At 40.2% G+C, this 17318-nt stretch overlaps 1 protein-coding gene across 13 annotated transcripts; it reads left to right on the top strand.

Annotated features, from left to right (window-relative positions):
- The first annotated feature begins 1448 nt into the window (after positions 1–1448).
- Positions 1449–16758, top strand: anln2 (anillin, actin binding protein 2). Of its 13 annotated transcripts, none has more exons than XM_020079341.2 (25): positions 1449–1633; positions 2346–2439; positions 2546–2713; positions 3157–3249; positions 3832–4010; positions 4197–4289; positions 5542–5634; positions 5921–6005; positions 7244–8509; positions 8755–9074; positions 9164–9258; positions 9811–9940; positions 10162–10297; positions 11257–11445; positions 11573–11699; positions 11877–11925; positions 12325–12378; positions 12460–12492; positions 12612–12633; positions 12806–12915; positions 13393–13446; positions 13825–13911; positions 14762–14869; positions 14963–15108; positions 15448–15777. In XM_020079341.2, exons 1-25 carry the CDS (start codon positions 1571–1573, stop codon positions 15608–15610), a joined length of 3957 nt encoding a protein of 1318 aa, XP_019934900.2. In that variant the 5' UTR covers positions 1449–1570; the 3' UTR covers positions 15611–15777. The 13 variants fall into 13 exon arrangements, with proteins under 13 accessions (XP_019934900.2, XP_019934901.2, XP_019934899.2 ...); XM_020079342.2 differs by having other exon boundaries at positions 1450–1633; positions 5545–5634; positions 5924–6005; positions 14960–15108; positions 15448–16758; XM_020079340.2 differs by having other exon boundaries at positions 1450–1633; positions 5545–5634; positions 14960–15108; positions 15448–16758.
- Positions 16759–17318: the final 560 nt, after the last annotated feature.

Genomic DNA, 17318 nt, shown 5'->3' with positions numbered 1-17318 from the left:
CCATTCAAACCTTGTTGCAAGTTGTAAACAAAAACTTTAAGACTTCTGTTGTCTGTCTCTGTGTTCTGTCTCAGAGTCCAGTCAATTCTTAGAACTGAGACAGAGAGATGTTACAGTGCACTACTGTCTGATTGTATGTCTCATATTAACAATCTCAAATCCCATTTGTTGGGGTTTTGGTTATTTATAAGTATCTCTGGGCCCTCAGTGTACTTACATATAGAATAAATGTAAACATTCAAGACGATACATAGACACAAGGACATTAAGGCTGAACAAAGATAAATAAACATATGAATACTATTTGTAACTTATAGTGGAAAGCTACAAAGACACTTTGCACCAAAGTCAATGCAGTCAATGCAAGTGGGCCTGTAATTCCAGTTTAGCCACGTTACCAGGTATGAATGGGGCCGATGAGAATGACAAAACTGGAATTGGACTGTATTGATTTTGGTGAGTATTGCATCTATGTTGTTCCACCTACTTGTGTGCACATAGCAGTACAAGTAAAGTGTTGTAGTGTAGTGAGGTATCCCAACAGCCATAAGACTTTTCAACAAACACGTAAAAACAGTGTCATAATCATTCCTCTCATTTTTCTGAATCTACCTCCTACATATACATACATATATATATATATATATATATATATATATATATATCATGTGCAATATTTATATTCAATCTTTAGGTGTGTGCGCAATACTTTTTGAATTGTTACATCCAATGTATATTTTCCACTTCCCATGTGCAATAATCACTGAGAATTTTGGTATCTTAGCATAGTGTTTACATTTTTCTTTATATCTATCTATATATATATATATGTATATATTTTTATTCTTATTTTCTTTTTTATTTTATTTCCATACTTTTATTTTCTCTATCTTAATGCCTGTCTGCTGCTGCAATGCCAAACATTTCCCCAGTGTGGGATGAATAAGGTCTATCTTATCTTATCTTAGAACCCAATAATGGCTTATATAGAAAACAAATATAAAACATAGAAAAGTGTCAATACAGGTTTTATATTTATATTAGGTCTGAACGGTGTGAAAGGTTCAGGTCATTAGTTTGCAGCAGGAGCAGACATTAGGAACAGCGCACAAACAAACCAGTCAGGTGTAAAGTAGACTCCATTCAAAGTGTAACATCTTAATATGTCTTATTATTTCTTATTATACACGTTCAATCTATGTGACACGCACCACAACAGTGATTCGTACAGTTAAGTGGTCAAAGCTGAACAAGTCTAACGTGATGGTAGATTACCGTATGTGAAGGAGCGGAATCCTCATTTGCGTGTTTACTCTGTTTATTAGGGTAAAACGGCCTCCTTTTGAGCCCGTCGCACCACAGACCTGGGATCAGCCCGTGTGTAAGCTGACCCCAGCAGTTGGCTGTGGGCCGTAGCCTGTATTTGAAGGTGTGGACCGGTCCCGGATCAGCGCTGCCGGAGAGTGTCTTACTGGCTGTGACCATGGGCTGTGACCCGCCCCGCCCACGTCAGAAGACCCGCTGAAATTCAAAGTTAGAGGAGGAGGAGGCAGGAGGTCTCTGTGTGTTTATGTCTGCGGTCAGAAGAAGAAGACTCCTCTGCTCCTGGTCTGAACTCCCCTCACCTCCTCAGGTAACACGACACGCCGAGCTCTTCATGCTGCACGCTGCTAATGTACCGCGCTTCAGTTTGCTCCTGCTAATATTAGCTCGCCCTTCTCAAAGCTAGGCTAACGTGTTGTCAGGATAAGTGAACTCGAGACGAGCGCCGTTGACTCTTACGTGTAGCTAATGTGGCTAACGTGGCTGTCGGGTTGTCAGCGCAGTCGAGTTTGGCTAACCTGGCGGTTTGGATGTGTTGGCAGCGTTTCTCAGGTGACGCTACGTATTCAGCTGACATGCTGCTAGCTCGGCTAGCTAAGAAACCGAGTCATGTTGGAATGAGCCGAGCAGAAAGTGTGGGGCGTTGTCGCGTTTCATAAATCTGGGCCACAGACGAAACGCTGTAACCCGCCTGCATGGTAAACACGTCCGAGCTCGCTTCAGTCGTTTTAATCAAACAGTTGTAACGTATGCAAACTGAAACATGGTAGCTATGTCCATGACCTTCACTGGTAAACATTCTCATCCTAACACGATGCAATAAAACAGACTATTAATCCCGAAGGAAATCATTGTGTCAGATTACAGTAACAGTACAACATACAACAGAGTACAGGAGGATCGAACCATAGAGGTTGCACCTCTCAGGGTGGTGTTGGTAAACAGGTGTCAGCATTGAAGGCAGTGAGAGCAGGCATCTTGATCAGAAAAACGTCTCCAGTGTGTGATGTCTCTGATTGCAGCTCAGTATGGAAACTGGCGAGGAAAACAACGCAAGCATGAAGAGACAGAGAACCCCACTGTCAGATTCTGAAGACAATGTCTTCTCACCTCCAGGTTTGTTTGTGCCCATATTAACAAGAATTGCAACTTTCACACCTTGATTTATATTTATAACTTGTATATCATTTGTTTGTCTCCATTGTTGTCTCCTATGTGTCAGAGGTGAATGATGGCCAGAAGCGGCGGCGTCTGGACGTAGCAGGTCAAGAGAACCGAAGCCCTAAACCATCCAGCTCTGGACGACTAGCTGAGCTTGGGATGAAGCCAGATACACCGATGGTTCCCTCAGTGCAGTCCCGGGTCCACCAGCTCACCCAGAGAAGAGAGGGTAATCCTGCCTTTTCTATATTGTTCACCCAGCTTTTGAATGCCTCTGCACCAGGGACAACAGTGGCCAGAGACATTATGTATTCAAGTTGTCCGTTTATCCCATTCTTGTTAATTGAGTCCCATTTTTGTCAATTAGTTGTCAAAGTGCAAGGTCATGGCTTCAGCACATTTAATTTGAAATAAAGTCATAAATACTACTATGAAGTGTCAATTCTCAGCATTATGTTGAGTTGGTTGTTGTAAAATAGTTTTATTTCAATTTAATGTTCTGCTTCACAAAGCCTGTAGAAAAAAAACATTTTGCGATTTCTGATTGCTTCCAGTCTTCCAGATTATCTACATATAAGACAAGAACTCTTGTCAAGCTGTTGAGTAAACTGTGTGAAGCTGTTAGGGCAGTAGGTTATAACAGTAGTATGTGTTTTTGTTTTTTCAATGAAGGATCTCCAATGTCCCAGAGGTGCCTCTCGGATCCTGGGGCTGACAGCCCAGCAGCCATCGTCCATGACAAGGGCTTCAGAGAGCATCTCCTTGGTAAGAATGCATATGAACACATGCATAATGGGTAATGCAATAGATGGAAGTTGGTACAATGTGAGTTGTTTAGGTGGAGTGGTGCGAGTGACTCTAGGAGTATTTTACTGGTAGTTGAAGTAGTGTTGCAAGCTTTTCCCAGATATATCATAAGATAAGGCTGATATCATATTGTGGACTCACATATGTGTGCATGGGCGTGTGCACACACACACTCCCCCCTCTCTCTCTCTGACACAGAGAGACACACACTCAGCGGACGTCTCCGACCCGCTACAGTTTAAATTACGTTTTTTTTAAATGACGCCACAATATCAACACAGATAATCACATCATGGTTGATACTTAGATTATATTAGTTAAATCTTTCTTCATAGCTGCATGCATTCATTCATAATTCAAAATTAACTGACTCTGCGCTGTCTTTCTCTCGTGCTGAGCCAAACCAACACGCACATTCGCACACACACAAAAACGGTGTCATTTGACATATGTGCAAACTCAGACTGGGTAAAAACACCAACATTCGTGAACTATTTTAAGTTTTTTGAATTCATATCTACCTTTTTTTTGTCCCTCCAGGTGAGGGAGAGTTCAGTCAGCGAATGGAACGATTTAAAGTCCCAGTCCTCCAGACTGGCCTCACACCGAGCCCTGCGAGCCTGTGCTCTCGAACCCGATCTAACTTAGTATCTGACATCCATCAGAAACTCCAGGGCACGACGACACCCAGCTCCAAGCAGGCCTCTCGTATTCGCCAGGTTGGTTGACCTGCCTTATGACTAAAATCAGTAATAGCTAGAAAACAGTGTTTTACACATTTGTAGCTCTTAAGTTCTTATACTTAAATGTGTAAGTGAACTTAAATTTTATTTGATGAAATAGTTTTCATCATGATAATTTTTCTCATCTAAAGAGGTTGTGTCTGATGTTGTTTCTTGGTTCAGGAACGGGATCAGGAATTAAGCCAGCTACATTTCCAACCAATCAGTGAGAACGCCTGGCTAAAGAGAAGCAGCTCGGATCCCTCATTGGCTCAGGTGAGTTTATTTTGTATACGGAAAAATAAATCTTTGTATCTGACGTTTTATTCCATGATTAAGACAAGATGAGACAGCACTGACACTGTGACTATATCAACATGAAATATCATTGTCAAAAAGACTAACACAGTTTAAAAAACAAAAACTTTACCTAAACCTTGCTATATTTCCAGTGATTTGTCCTAAATAACAAGAACTTGATCTAAATGTCCAATTTCTTTTCCTATCAATTTATCTTGCTGGTGATTCCTTCCTACCAGTAGTGCAACATAATTATACTGACATCAGCACTGGACTGTGCCCAGTGTTAAACTTTAACATTATGGCTTCTTGAGATCAAATAATGACAGCTACAAACCAAGTTGACATTTGGACCTGCTTTAAATATGATGAAGCTACAAAATCACTGGCAAGAAAATCACGAAACTGACGAACCACACGGGCATGAGGTACGTTGGGTACGTGCTTTGTGTGCAAAGGAGTTCCAAACATTTTCCTAACACCATTTCCCCCATCACAAGCTCACAAAATTACATAATAAAATCAATCTTTCTGCCCCAGACCTGACAACCTGAACATTATAAGATGAGGATTTGAGGTCGAAGAGGCAGGGCGGTTCTCTTTGGTTGTGAGGGCTTTTTTTATTAGATTTTTTTTCTGGTCACTCTCTGATTGACACTTTGTGCAAGATTTGTTATTGTTGCTGCTTCTTTCCAGGATGTTAAACTCATTTGGATGAGCACTTTGCTGATGTTTAACTAAAATCCTCATTGTTCGTACGTTTGGTATAAAACCTGAATTTCCAAAAATGTAGTAGATTCTAAAAAGAATAAGGTTGACTCCAGCAGACATCCAGACTCATTTACTCTTATGCTTGTGTTCTATTAACATTAGCCACTCTGCATTTAGTTTACATCTGCTTTCACATGAGATGTGAGGTGGTGTATCGCTGACTCTGGAGATATTTGTCTAATCTCTCAGAATTTACCGATATGTTAAAGTTAATGTGGTTAATATTATCTTAATATACATCGATTGACAATAATAAACTCAGCATTTTCTCTCAGTCATTAGTGTATTAGGTTCAAGGATCAGGGATTCTTCCTCTTTGCCCAGCACATGTCCGAACTGACCAAATGATTGAAAACTCAATATGTTGTTTTTGTGGATACAACTATTGTTTCACTTATGTTTTAGTCTCTTTTACACTTTGAGTGATTTTTTACACACCTGCTTGTGTAAATATTAGCAGGGAAGGAGCACTCCTGGCCCCTCATCTCCCTCCTCCTGGGTCCCTAGATCTGGAAGGAGAGTTCATTGGCCTCCCATGCAGCCCAGGGATGTGAGTCAGTGATTACTGTCTGGTCACTTGGTGCACATGGGAAATACTTTGAGCCAATACACTTGGTAATCTCGGCCCCAGTCTTCAGAGGAAAAGGAGTTCACCTTTTAGATAGTCTGTGGTGTGGTTTTATTGAAGTGGGTTGTTATCTTCTAACTTGTAGTGAATAGTTTCATTTGATGCTGACCAAACATTTGTACGTTCTGTTCTGTTGTCAACTTATTTATATGCAATGATCTACTTAAAACTGAGCTACCTCTTATTGTCCCACTATTGTTTCTCTCAGCAGGATGAGGGTGAAGCTCAGAAGAAAGATGGCAGCTTCAGTGAACCTACATCAGCTGCAGAGAATCTGTCTGTAAACACAACAGGTAAGACCTTTGGCACCATGTTTTCCCCAACAGACTATTCATAATGAAATGTATAACTTCTTTTGCGTGCACAGACTTAACGCAGGTAAAGTATGAATGTCCTGAATTGCTGTCCAAGGTCTATATTGATTGACTTTTCTTTTATTAATCTAACAATACATTTTTCGATTAATCTTCGGAAATGTCTAACGTGTTATGATTCAGTGCCATGTATTTTGAAGTAGCTGAGTAGTTGTATCAATGTCTGTATGAAGTCTAAAACTAAAATAACGTACAATTCAATAGTATTTCAACAAAGTTTATTATTAATTTTCACACTGAACTGGAGGGTACACTGATCATTAAATAGGTTTTCTTTTCTGGTTTCAAATGAAATAGGGTTTGCATTTAAAAACAAAATTGAAAGAAAGAAGAAAAGGGGAAACTCAAACTACATCCTTTTTTCTTTTAAAATTAACCCATTCATTGTAAGATGCCTTTCTCAAAAGCTCTTCACTACATTTCACATATACACAATCCCAACAAATATTAAAAACTAAACAACTTTAACTCTTGTCTTTGCCCTCACTCTGTCTTGTTCGGTGAGAGAAGTAAACTGTACCATGTGCTGACAGGATTTATTACTGTAAATATGCAGAAAAATAGCGCAGGTTGAAATAGAAACGCTCTGTCAAAATCTAATAATAGGTCTGGGTTGTATAGAATGTCGCTGTGTCCAGTTCCGGACCGTGGCCCGTCTGTTGGTGACCTATTGATTGTGGGCGATTTTTTTTTCTTCCCATTTAGCTTGCTAATCCATGCTTTGACTAGGCGGAGCAAATTAATGTATTAATGTGATCGGCCCCAGCCCTAATTCAAAGTGATGAAAAATACGATCCATTAATGGAAAAACTTGATTCGAATTACAGCGTATTTATTTCTCGTGACTCTTACGACAGGTCTTGTTGTGTCTGTAAGAAAACTCAAAGTATGAGAAAATGCGACACGGTCTCCTATATCACTTGTATGCAGAACTTAAGAACAAGACTTCTTGCACGTTCTTACATTTGTTATCATGACAGATGTCTTTCCTTTCTTAAGTAGAGTGATTGTGTTTTCCCAAAAGATTCAATATTTTACTCTGCAGATTTAAAGTATCATTTGACTTAAAATCCATACTTGTTACCTGCTCTAACTTATGTTAACTTTCCTGCATTGACACTTAGTTTTAAGATGTGAGACTAATCTTTCAACAACAGGTCTTCGCTCTAGCGAAGGGCAGCTGCAAATTGAGGGGAAGGAAAACACTCATCACAGTGAAGAAGTCATGAAAGAGAAAGACCACAAGGCTTCAGTTGGAAATGAAGAGCAGCTTGAGGCAAAAGAATCAGAGACCGTATTGAAGCTGTCTTTTAGTGAGGATCAGAGTTTCTCCAAAACATGTTTCAGTGAGGATCCCCAAGTGTCATGTGACGAAGAGAGGCTGCTGGAATCAACTAGTCCACAAGAACCAAACAATGACAAAACCGGCAAGGGTTCCAAAGCAACTGAACAGAGCAAGAAAGAGAGTTTTTTATTGGAAGAAGATGAAAAGATGGATGGTGATTCTTTATGTAATGACGAGGAGATTGAGCTCTCAACAGACGAGGAGTGTCGGTTGTGGAGATATCCTCAGCACGAGGTGTGCAAAGAGGAAGGGTCTGTCATATCTGAAGAGCTGCAGGGAGATTTGTCCGCTGAGGAGAAACTGCAATTATCAGGATTGGAGGAGGAGGAAGGAGGCAGTGTTGCAGATCACAGTGATCCCTCTGACATCCAGGACAGTGACTGTTATTTGGTTGATGTCTCTGTTGAGATGGCCAATTCCTCTGAATTGCAGGAAGATGATAAATCTAGACTAGAAGAGGACTCTGTGATGGACCAGTGTTCTTTAAACAGAGAACATGTGAACATGGAGTTCAAAGAAGAATGTAAAGAGGGAGCAGCCAGTGGAGATACTAGTATTTCTACCACGACACAAGACCAGAAAGACATAGAGGGATGTACTCAAGAGGAAGATATATGTCAACAGTCAAAAGACGTCCTAACAATCGATATAAAGGAAGAACATATGGATCTAGAGTCTGGCCTAAATAGCAGAGGGGAACAAATTACATCATCTCCTTTTGCAGATGTAGCTCAGAAAGAAATACAGACAGTGTATACAGAGCTTCCGAGAAACACTGAAGATGCAGCACAGTCAAAAACAAGGGCCCATGTCCAGACTGTAGATGTCGCTGATGATGCAGTCCTGAGTTTAACAGAGGTCAAGGTGTCAGAATATAGTCTGAAAGAAGAAAATAAGCAAGAATCAGTCGATGAAAGACAGGGTGTTATAGATGGGCTGCCAGAAGAAACTCACAAATCAGTGGGAGGAGAGAGCTTAAAGAAAGTCACATTTATCCTGGAGCCTGAGCTTATCAATGACTCATCATTGTCTGAGGCCAGGACCTCTGAGGAGTCCAGAGCAGAGATGAGCATGTCAGGTAAGACCAGTCGAAGATGTATGTGTGAGCACTGGGCTTGTGAGGACACTTCAGAGGGGTGGAGCATGTTGGTGACACTAAGGTCCTTCACCACTGGTAAACTGCACACACTGGGTCGAAGGTGATGTTTGTTTGAATAACGTGGTTTTGCAAAGTCACCAGCCCATCTCCTTTTTACAGGAACTGTAATCCTTATTTGCCTCTAAAAGTGATTTGCTCCATTTTTGTTTGTTTCGTTTCTTTAGATGCTGAGCTGAGCTCTCATGATGAGACCAACACCAACGAAATTATCGATCAGATGTTCGAAGAGGTGTTGGAATATGCTGGAAGGATGGAGCAAGAGAGAGGAAATGATGAAGATCCTGACTATGGTGATAGTGGCATTGGTGTTTGCTCTGGAGACAAAGATAAAATGGACACAGAGTCTGAGAAGGAGAAAAGTAAAGAAGAGGGAGAGGCCAAAGAAGAGTGTGATGAGAACAATGGAGATGAGTTGCTCACTTTTCCTCCCAGTGGCATCCTCTCTCCTCTCAGCAAGTCGGTGGAGGCTTGGGTTACCCCTCTGGTAAGAAGACTTGTTACTGCTACTACTAAGTTAATAGATTCAGAAGCAGGACAAATACTGTTTATTAATGTTTAATATTCTATCAACAGCGGCTGGCAACAAGCCAGGAATCCAATCCTCCCTCTCTGCTCCTGACTCCAGAGGAGACCCTCTCCCCTGCGGTTGAGTCTGTTCCTCTGTACAGGTACAGGTCAAAGCCTCATCTCTATTTGGAATAAACCAAATGTGGTTGAGTATCGTTCTGGCCTTTTCTGATGCTGGTGCTAAATTGATAGTTTTCAAACTGTTCTGATGCCTAAACTCTGCCAGAACCAATACTTTTTTCTTTAAAAGAGCTCATAACAGATGATAACAACAACTTTTTTTTTATTGCAAAGACAGTTTAGATTTAATATGTTAAGTGTTAACAGTTTAAGATATACTTAACCTAAATATACAAATATAGTGTAAAATCTCACAAAATTACTTAATAAATAAAACCTTACCAACTAGAATAATTTAACAATGATTGTTTTAGTTCTTTACATAGAAAAAAATACTACAGCTCCAAACTTGTCATCAATTGTCTCCCCACCACTGGGGCAGTCTAAGAAATAACATGCCCAGTGAATTTGCTTCCCAAGTAGGATCAGATACTGTACTATCTTTCACTAATAATCCAAAATATGAGTGTATATATATATTATCCTGTAACATGCTCAACTGTAATCTGATTGGTTGTTTCTGTGATTGACAGTATTGATGCCTACCGTACACAAAGGCAGAACAAGCTGCCCCCCATTCAGAGTGTCACTCCCGGGGTTCAGAGACGAGCTCCAGAGAAGTCACAGCCTCAACATTCTGTCAACACCAAGGAGAGAATCACGGTGTGTAACACAGTACTTGGTTATTGATGTGATTGATGGAAGAAGACAAATTCTCATGTTATACCAGTTACTAATCAGAGTTACTAACCTTCCCATTACAAAAAACCGACAACTGAAAATGTAGACTGTACTGCTGAAACTTGACTTCTGTTTGATTGAATTAAATCTCATACAAATGTTCCTTTACCCATGATACCACTTGTTGTTCTGTGTGTAACCAGGCTCTTAATGAGGAAGCAGGGAAACTTCAGACTGTGATCAGCCAGACCCTGCAGGCTCTGAGCTGCTGTACTGATGAGGAGCATGGACGAGGCTCGCTGGAGGAGGCTGAAGCTGAAAAACTACTGCTGGTGTCTTGTAAGTAGACCACATGGCTGTGTTTGTTTTGTTCATTCTTTTAGAATATATTCAATAATCTCTTAATTAAGATTCTGGAACAACTAGTGTAGATATCACAAATATTTAGTCAGCATAATTCATTCAATCTATGGAGTAGTGTGGATGCACGAAGGTTTCTCATGCACAACAGATTCCAAGTGACAAATACAATGACTGAGAGTGAAAGACAAGTTCTGAAGTGTTAGAGAGAGAGCTGCATTGTATGATATCTGTGGTTACGTGCACAACTGCATCTAAACTGAGGTTTGACTGCATCTAAGTAACAACTTTATGAATAGTACCACGACCACGCATGATGCAAATGCACACAGTCATACAATGCAGTAACAGAGCAAAACTGTAAGATGAAGATCTACATGTATTATGAGAAGTATAAACATTTTGAGGTCGTTATGAAACTGAATACGCCACCTCACCAAAATCTAGATAAATAATTGGAAAGCACCTACTTAATAATCTCATAGTAAGATCATGTTTTATTATTTCTCTGTAGCCTTATTCTTGTGGTAAAAAAAAAAGAAAGAAAAGAAACTTGTCCGTTGATGAGGTTTTGTCCTTATTTTCTATAAAATGTTAGACTGTGTAGAAGAGAATGTGAACCTAGTTTATCCAGCTGAGCTGAACAGCAAAACTGGAGAGCAGCTTAAAGAAGCCAACAATAACCAACAGCCCAAGAGCTCCTGTATACAGACTGAAATCTAAAATCTCAATTAGTAATAGTTATAACATAATTTTCAACTAATCTGAAACAGTAATATCATTGCTTCAAATACTTTAATATTCTTAGACCTACAGTAACTGTTGTTCTAATCCATCACTGCAGCTTCTGTGTTTTAATCTGCAAAAAACAAACTAATGAGATTTTGTACCCATGTACTTGAAACATAAGAACATCATGGAGACAACATGCATTTCAGGTGAGAAACGCTCTGCCCTGCTGGCGGAAGTGTCTAGACTGAGGGAGGAGAGGAACTCAGAGACTGGAGTGGCAGCAGGGGAGGACAAGGAATATGTTTCCCAGCAGCCCTGTAGAGGCACCGTCAGCATCACAAACATCCAGCTGCCTCTTAAGTTTGAATTTGTCTGCTCCTCCCAAAACCGCTCAGGTAAACAGCAAAAAGACATTGTGTATGGTACGGTCACCCATACAGCTTTATGTCTTCACTAAAAACATGATTAACACAAGCAATGATTGACATCCCCTTTAAAAGGATTGTTTTTGTACATGTTCAGGTAGACCAAGTCACTACTTTTTCATCCTGATCCGCTACGGACCCTGCAACATCATCGCTACCCCGCTGGCCACAGCTGCTGACGCTCAGAATGGAGACACCATCTCCTTCCCCACCTCTGTCACTCTGTAAGCTGCAGTTGACCAGAATGAATCAGAATTATAATGGTCACATGTGAACAACAAACAATTCATATTGACCTTGTCTTGTCCGTAGAGAGTTTAATGGTTAAATTAATATGATTACTTCAGTAGAAATCTGTAATGTCGATTAAATCTCATTTTGTCCTTTGCTTAATATTTCAGGAAGGACATTCGCTCATCCTTCGAGATTGATGTAGAAGTCTATAGTCTGGTGAGATAAACATTCTGCCAATTCTCATGCACACCCTGAATGGCAGTTTCACAGACGGACCCAGTGTCAGTCAAACAACATTTGCACGGCTAAAGCAGAAACTAAGGTGTTATGGCGAGCTCTGCCTGTTTCCAGAGGACAGTACAAACACTAGGAAATCTTTTTCTGATTGGCCTCTGACTATGACTGACAGACCTGTGTCTGTGAGAGAGAGGTCTAAAACAGAGTAAAGGTACAAAACACCATAAGATCTTTCATGTGTAAAAAAAATAAATAAATAAAAAATCCTTGTTTATTTAAATGCAAAACACTGAGGGCATAGAAAGTTATAAATTCACTGCACAGTTTGATCGATGTGATGCACTTATTTATTATGTTTTCTGTTTTCATGCCATCTAGTCCCACACTTCAGGTAGTAACTGCAGTGTGGACCGGACCACCACCAAGTCACGGGTAATTACATACATTTCTTACAAACAACTAGATGTGCATTTATTAAAGTCTAACTCCCTTATTGTGTCTTTATATACCTAGGTTACACCGAGAAAGCTTTTGAACACCATCACAGTGAGTACAGTGTCTTTATTTCATACTTACATATTCAGGTATGTTTTATGCTGTTTGTTTGTTTTTTTACTTGTCCTGGAAGTGTTGCAACTAAACATTTTCATTTATTTTTTCAACAGAGATCCAGTAACACTCTGACATGTGAGTTGTGTCAATTTCCCCTTTTCTCTGAATCCATTAACTCTAGAATGGTAGCTAGTAAATGTTTAAATAAAGCTTTGAGAATTTAATGTACTGAAAAAGCCTGGTTAAACTGGTCGTAATGGTCAGGCATATTTCTTTATTCCTTTGAGCTTTCATTCTTGTCCTTCAGCTGCTGCTGTGCCTGCTCTCAACGCTCGTCGCTCCAGTAACTTTTGTCTCGTGGGCTCCCATAAGATCACCTTGGCCTCGCTGGGACACAGCAAGTTCCCTCTGGATAAGGTAAATGTCTGGGAAGAGCTGCTCACTCTGTCACACTGCAGCCAAAGATTGTGTCTGAACTAAGTAGTAAGGGATGTTCGGGGAAAAGCAGGATTGTTTGTCAGTCTAATCATTTTAAATGCTGATCTCCAGCGATCAATTAAAACAGATCATGTCCACATAAGGTCCGATGTTTGTCAGATTGGTGTGCTAAACTTTGGTGGATATGTTTTGTAAGTAGAGACATGTACATGTATGTGAAGGTTGTTAATAGAATCATTTCAAAGCATGGCACATGTCACAAAATCACTGTCACCAAGCTTTGCTCCTATCTTCTTTTTATTTTTGAACAAACAACCATCTGGGCGCCACTACCCAGTACACCTACCCCTTTACTTCCTTTATTATTCTCTTAGAACTTGTGCACATGGGTGGGCTCACTGGTGATGTAACGTGTCTGTCTCCCTCCCCTCTCTCTGTCTTGCTTCTTCCACTCAGATGAAACTTGAAGGCAAAATCAGGAGACTGCTGGGAGATGAATTTCAGGAAAAGGTTTCACTCTTTTCTCAACACTGTCACCCATTCACCTCTCACTTTCCACTCAGCTCCACTGCCTCAGTCTTTATTGCATTCATGGTTGCATTTCCTTCTTTGAGTTCAACCTATGCGTGTGTGGTCCTAGTTAAAACGTATTTGTGGAAATATTCATACACACTCAGAATCGACCAGTTATAAATGAAACCTCTTACAAATGAGAGAGGTTGTGACCATGTCTGATCACTTTGTGACTGTTGCATCTCAGGTTGTTTGTCTTTACAAACTGAATGAGGAGAAGAGCATGCTGGAGTGAAATTCTTCAAGATACTGTTTCCTGTTTGTATCTTTTCCGCATCCTACCATTTCTCCTCCCTCTTCTCTCCCGGCCTGTAGGTGCCCTTTCTCTCTCCTCTAGAGGGCAACATCTACCTTAGACTGGACAGCCAGAGTCACTCCAATGTGCAGCACCAAGGCTTCCTGGTCAGTGAGGTTTTTTTATTTTCTGTATTCTCTGACTACGTTCACACAGCGAGCTCAAGTGGCCAGAATCTGATTTCGTTTTTTCTATGGGACCCAGATCTTATTGTTTAATGACTCAAATCACATGGAATCTGACTTGTTGTGGTTTTTATCAGATTGGCGTTACTTTCATATGTTGTTCTAAATCAGATACAGTGCAGAGTTTTTGAAATGTGACCTCAGTTTGAACCTGTATCTGAAACTTTTTCATCACTCTATAGACATTTCTCATAATTTTGTATAGGAAAGGGGTGGGCAGGAGACACCCAGTGAAAACAACATGCTACGTATTACATCTTGTTGTTTTAAACATGCGGGTCAGGTCAAAAAGTAATGTGAATGGCTACAAAAAAAAATCAGAATTGAGCACTAAAGCTTGCAGTGTGACCCTGCTGTCTCGATCAGTGTCACACATTGTGTATTTTAATGTTGATATATAAAGCAAATAGAGTGAGATTTACGTTAAACTCCTTTGGGAAATAGTTTCTCTTTACTTAAATGGTTGATTTCAAGAGTAATGTTATATTACAAGATTTAAGTCTTTTAATATCACAACTTTATGCTCATAAATGTACAACTATATTTTCCTTTATTTGCAACTTTACTCTCCAAAAATGATGACTTCATTTTCGTAATATTATGAATATTATGACTTTTTCAAATATTACAAATGTATTCTCATATTTTAAAATTCTTCGAAATCTAAAAAAAACCTTAAGTGGCCCAAAATAGACAGTTCAATTTAAGAACCTTTGATTATACCATGTCACATTTTGCAGTCTCACTGATGTTTTCCTGGTTCTGTTCCCAGACAATGTTTGAGTTGGTCAGTGGATTTGGGGTGTGGCATCGCAGATATTTTGTCCTGGAGGGATACAGCATGCACTCCTGGAACCATCCCAATGACAGAGAAACCAAGGTATGAATACACCAACACACTAAATGTGCAGACAAACTCACCAAGTCACTTTGAGCAGGTTTGATTCAGTCTTGTGGGTTCACCTCTCAGCAGGCAGAGGGCAGCATCTCTCTGTCCAGCTCTCCCAGTCAGTGCGTCAGGCCTGTCAAGAGGGACTCGTGTGCTCGACCTTTCACCTTCGAGCTGGTGAGCAACATCCCACATCAGCAGCAGGAGGACAGACAGGAGGCAGTGGCCAAGTAAGTCTGAATAAAAGAAGAACTTTGGGAGTTTGTGAAGCAGAATTTTTGTGGTGTTCTCGGATGGCGATCAATTTACCTACCGTGTGTTAATCCTCGACCTAGATGACCCTTTTCATCATTTTGGCCCATTTAGACTTTATCATCAAAGCCTGTTTATGTATAGTTACCACACAGTAAGCTTGAAGTCTGCTCCTCTTGTGGCAGCAGTGATGTCACAGTGGGTGTTTAACTTTTGGCAGAAAGACCTTCTGTGACATCAGATTTGGGTTGTGGCTGGAGACATTCCTGCAGTAATTGCAAATGAACTGATCACTGGTGTTCTTCTGTCTTGCTCAGGTGTTGGTTTTCAGCCGACACCAAACAGGAGCGATCAGACTGGATGGAGAAACTCAACCAAGTTCTTTTGGACATTCACACGTGGAACCGAGCATCAGCGACCCAAACAGAAAGTCAGCAGTCTAACACGAGCAGTGGGAACTTGAGGGAAAGCATACTGTAACTACATCGATATGTGCCGAGATGCAGTTTAAATAAGTTGTATCTGTCTGGGATCCACGAAGGGCTGGTAGATTCTTAATGTCAGTGCAGCAGGAGATGAGCTTCGACTCTGTTTCACTGATTAAACCAAACAGCATATTCTACACATAAAACAAACATGCAACATGTGATGCGTCTCACGTTGAGTTATTTTTTGGAGATTCTTCTGTTTAAGTTTCAGTTTATTTCTTTTTATCTGAATCCAATCATTTACTGTTGGTTTTCACTTTTATTTGCCAATTTATAGTTGCCATTTGAATCTTTTTAGTTCTCTTTACTTTGATTTTGTGCAAGTAACGTTTTGTTTTTACTTGTTTTCTATGGCAATCAGCTGCTTTAGCCTTCAATGGCTCTGTTATATTGTCACTTTGAGTAGCTAAGATGAAACCTCTCTTGTAGCTTATATATTTTTGAAATGATGAAAGTGATATTGTATGTTTGTATCATTTGAACTGGAATGATAGACACATTTATTTAGACACTAATGAATATTGAAGGAGAAGGAATTCTTTAAATCTACTAAACTGATTTAGGATGAGAATGTATTTGGAATGACAGGGAACTATTGAAGGAGGGCCAGTGTTGGAATGGGAGCTTCTGTTAGTCATTTAGGCAAGTTATCTATTCCTGTCTGGTGAAATAATAGGTTTTTGATCAGGGGCTCTAAGTTGAAGTAATATGGGTTTTTGTTACACTGAACCAATCAATATTTGACTGTTTATAACTCGATCTCGAGTCTCAATCTCTTCCTATTGTCGGCACAAAGTGTCACTGGTGTCTTGGGGTTGTACTTCCTACTTAGTGCCCTTAAGAGTTCACTCATATTCTTGAGTACATGATTTGTGTTACTGCACATTTAAAGCCGTATATATGTACATGTGTAGACTCGTGTTATATACATAGATACCAGATGAAGAGACGTGGTAAAAGGGGGGGACTGCAGTGATGCTGCTACAATGAATGTGGTCTGTTATGTCTGATGTCCTGTTCTTTTCCGTGTGTTTCCACTGATGAGTCTGTCACTTTGTTATAAATGTTGTTCATGTCAACTCTCATATGCACTTAATGGAAGGTACCAATAAAATGAATGGAATTAAAAGGCAACAAAAACAGTTTCAGTGGATGAATGGGACCAAGCCAGCCAGTAGCTCTGTGTGCCAGTGCTGGAATGAAAATGTAATGTCTTGTTATTCGTCAATATTTTGTGATGTCACTTTTATATTTCATTTAACTTTTCACTGGAACCCTGTTAGAGTATTTTTAACACATCAATCCATGTAGTGGTTTAAGACACTTCTCGCCTCTTTGTTTATGTTTATTCACATACTAAAACGGGGAGAAGTGCAGGAGGCACTGTGAGTCTGGCAGGAAGGCAACTTGGGTCAGGAATGTCATACAGGAAGTGGTCTAGAATTAGACATCCTGTTCGTCCCAGAGCCTCTGGGTGGAGGCGCTGCTGGATGTTATGGAGCTTAAGGTGATGACAACAAAGGGAGGGCAGCATTCTGTCTTCAGTACGCGCACGGCTGTGTCCAATCAGCCGACACTGGCTCTCACAAGCCTCTTATACATGTACAGTGGTACAGCACACATTTTTTTACTGTAGAGAATTTACAAAACTATACGGCAATCATTCAAAAGTGCAAGAGGACAGGTCAGCAGCGGCTGTC

Source organism: Paralichthys olivaceus, chromosome 7 (assembly GCF_024713975.1).
Source record: "Paralichthys olivaceus isolate ysfri-2021 chromosome 7, ASM2471397v2, whole genome shotgun sequence".
Taxonomy (NCBI): Eukaryota; Metazoa; Chordata; class Actinopteri; order Pleuronectiformes; family Paralichthyidae; genus Paralichthys; species Paralichthys olivaceus.
This window is presented reverse-complemented; position numbering and strand designations above follow the sequence as displayed.

What these genes read in the sequence shown, in the direction of transcription:
- anln2 (XM_020079338.2), top strand. Translation starts at nt 1,571, where the DNA reads ATGTCTGCGGTCAGAAGAAGAAGACTCCTCTGCTCCTGGTCTGAACTC. An exon ending in CTCCCATGCAGCCCAGGGAT is followed by an intron (nt 5,635 to 5,920) that starts GTGAGTCAGTGA and finishes TGTTTCTCTCAG; the next exon opens with CAGGATGAGGGTGAAGCTCA. An exon ending in AGACAGGAGGCAGTGGCCAA is followed by an intron (nt 15,109 to 15,447) that starts GTAAGTCTGAAT and finishes TGTCTTGCTCAG; the next exon opens with GTGTTGGTTTTCAGCCGACA.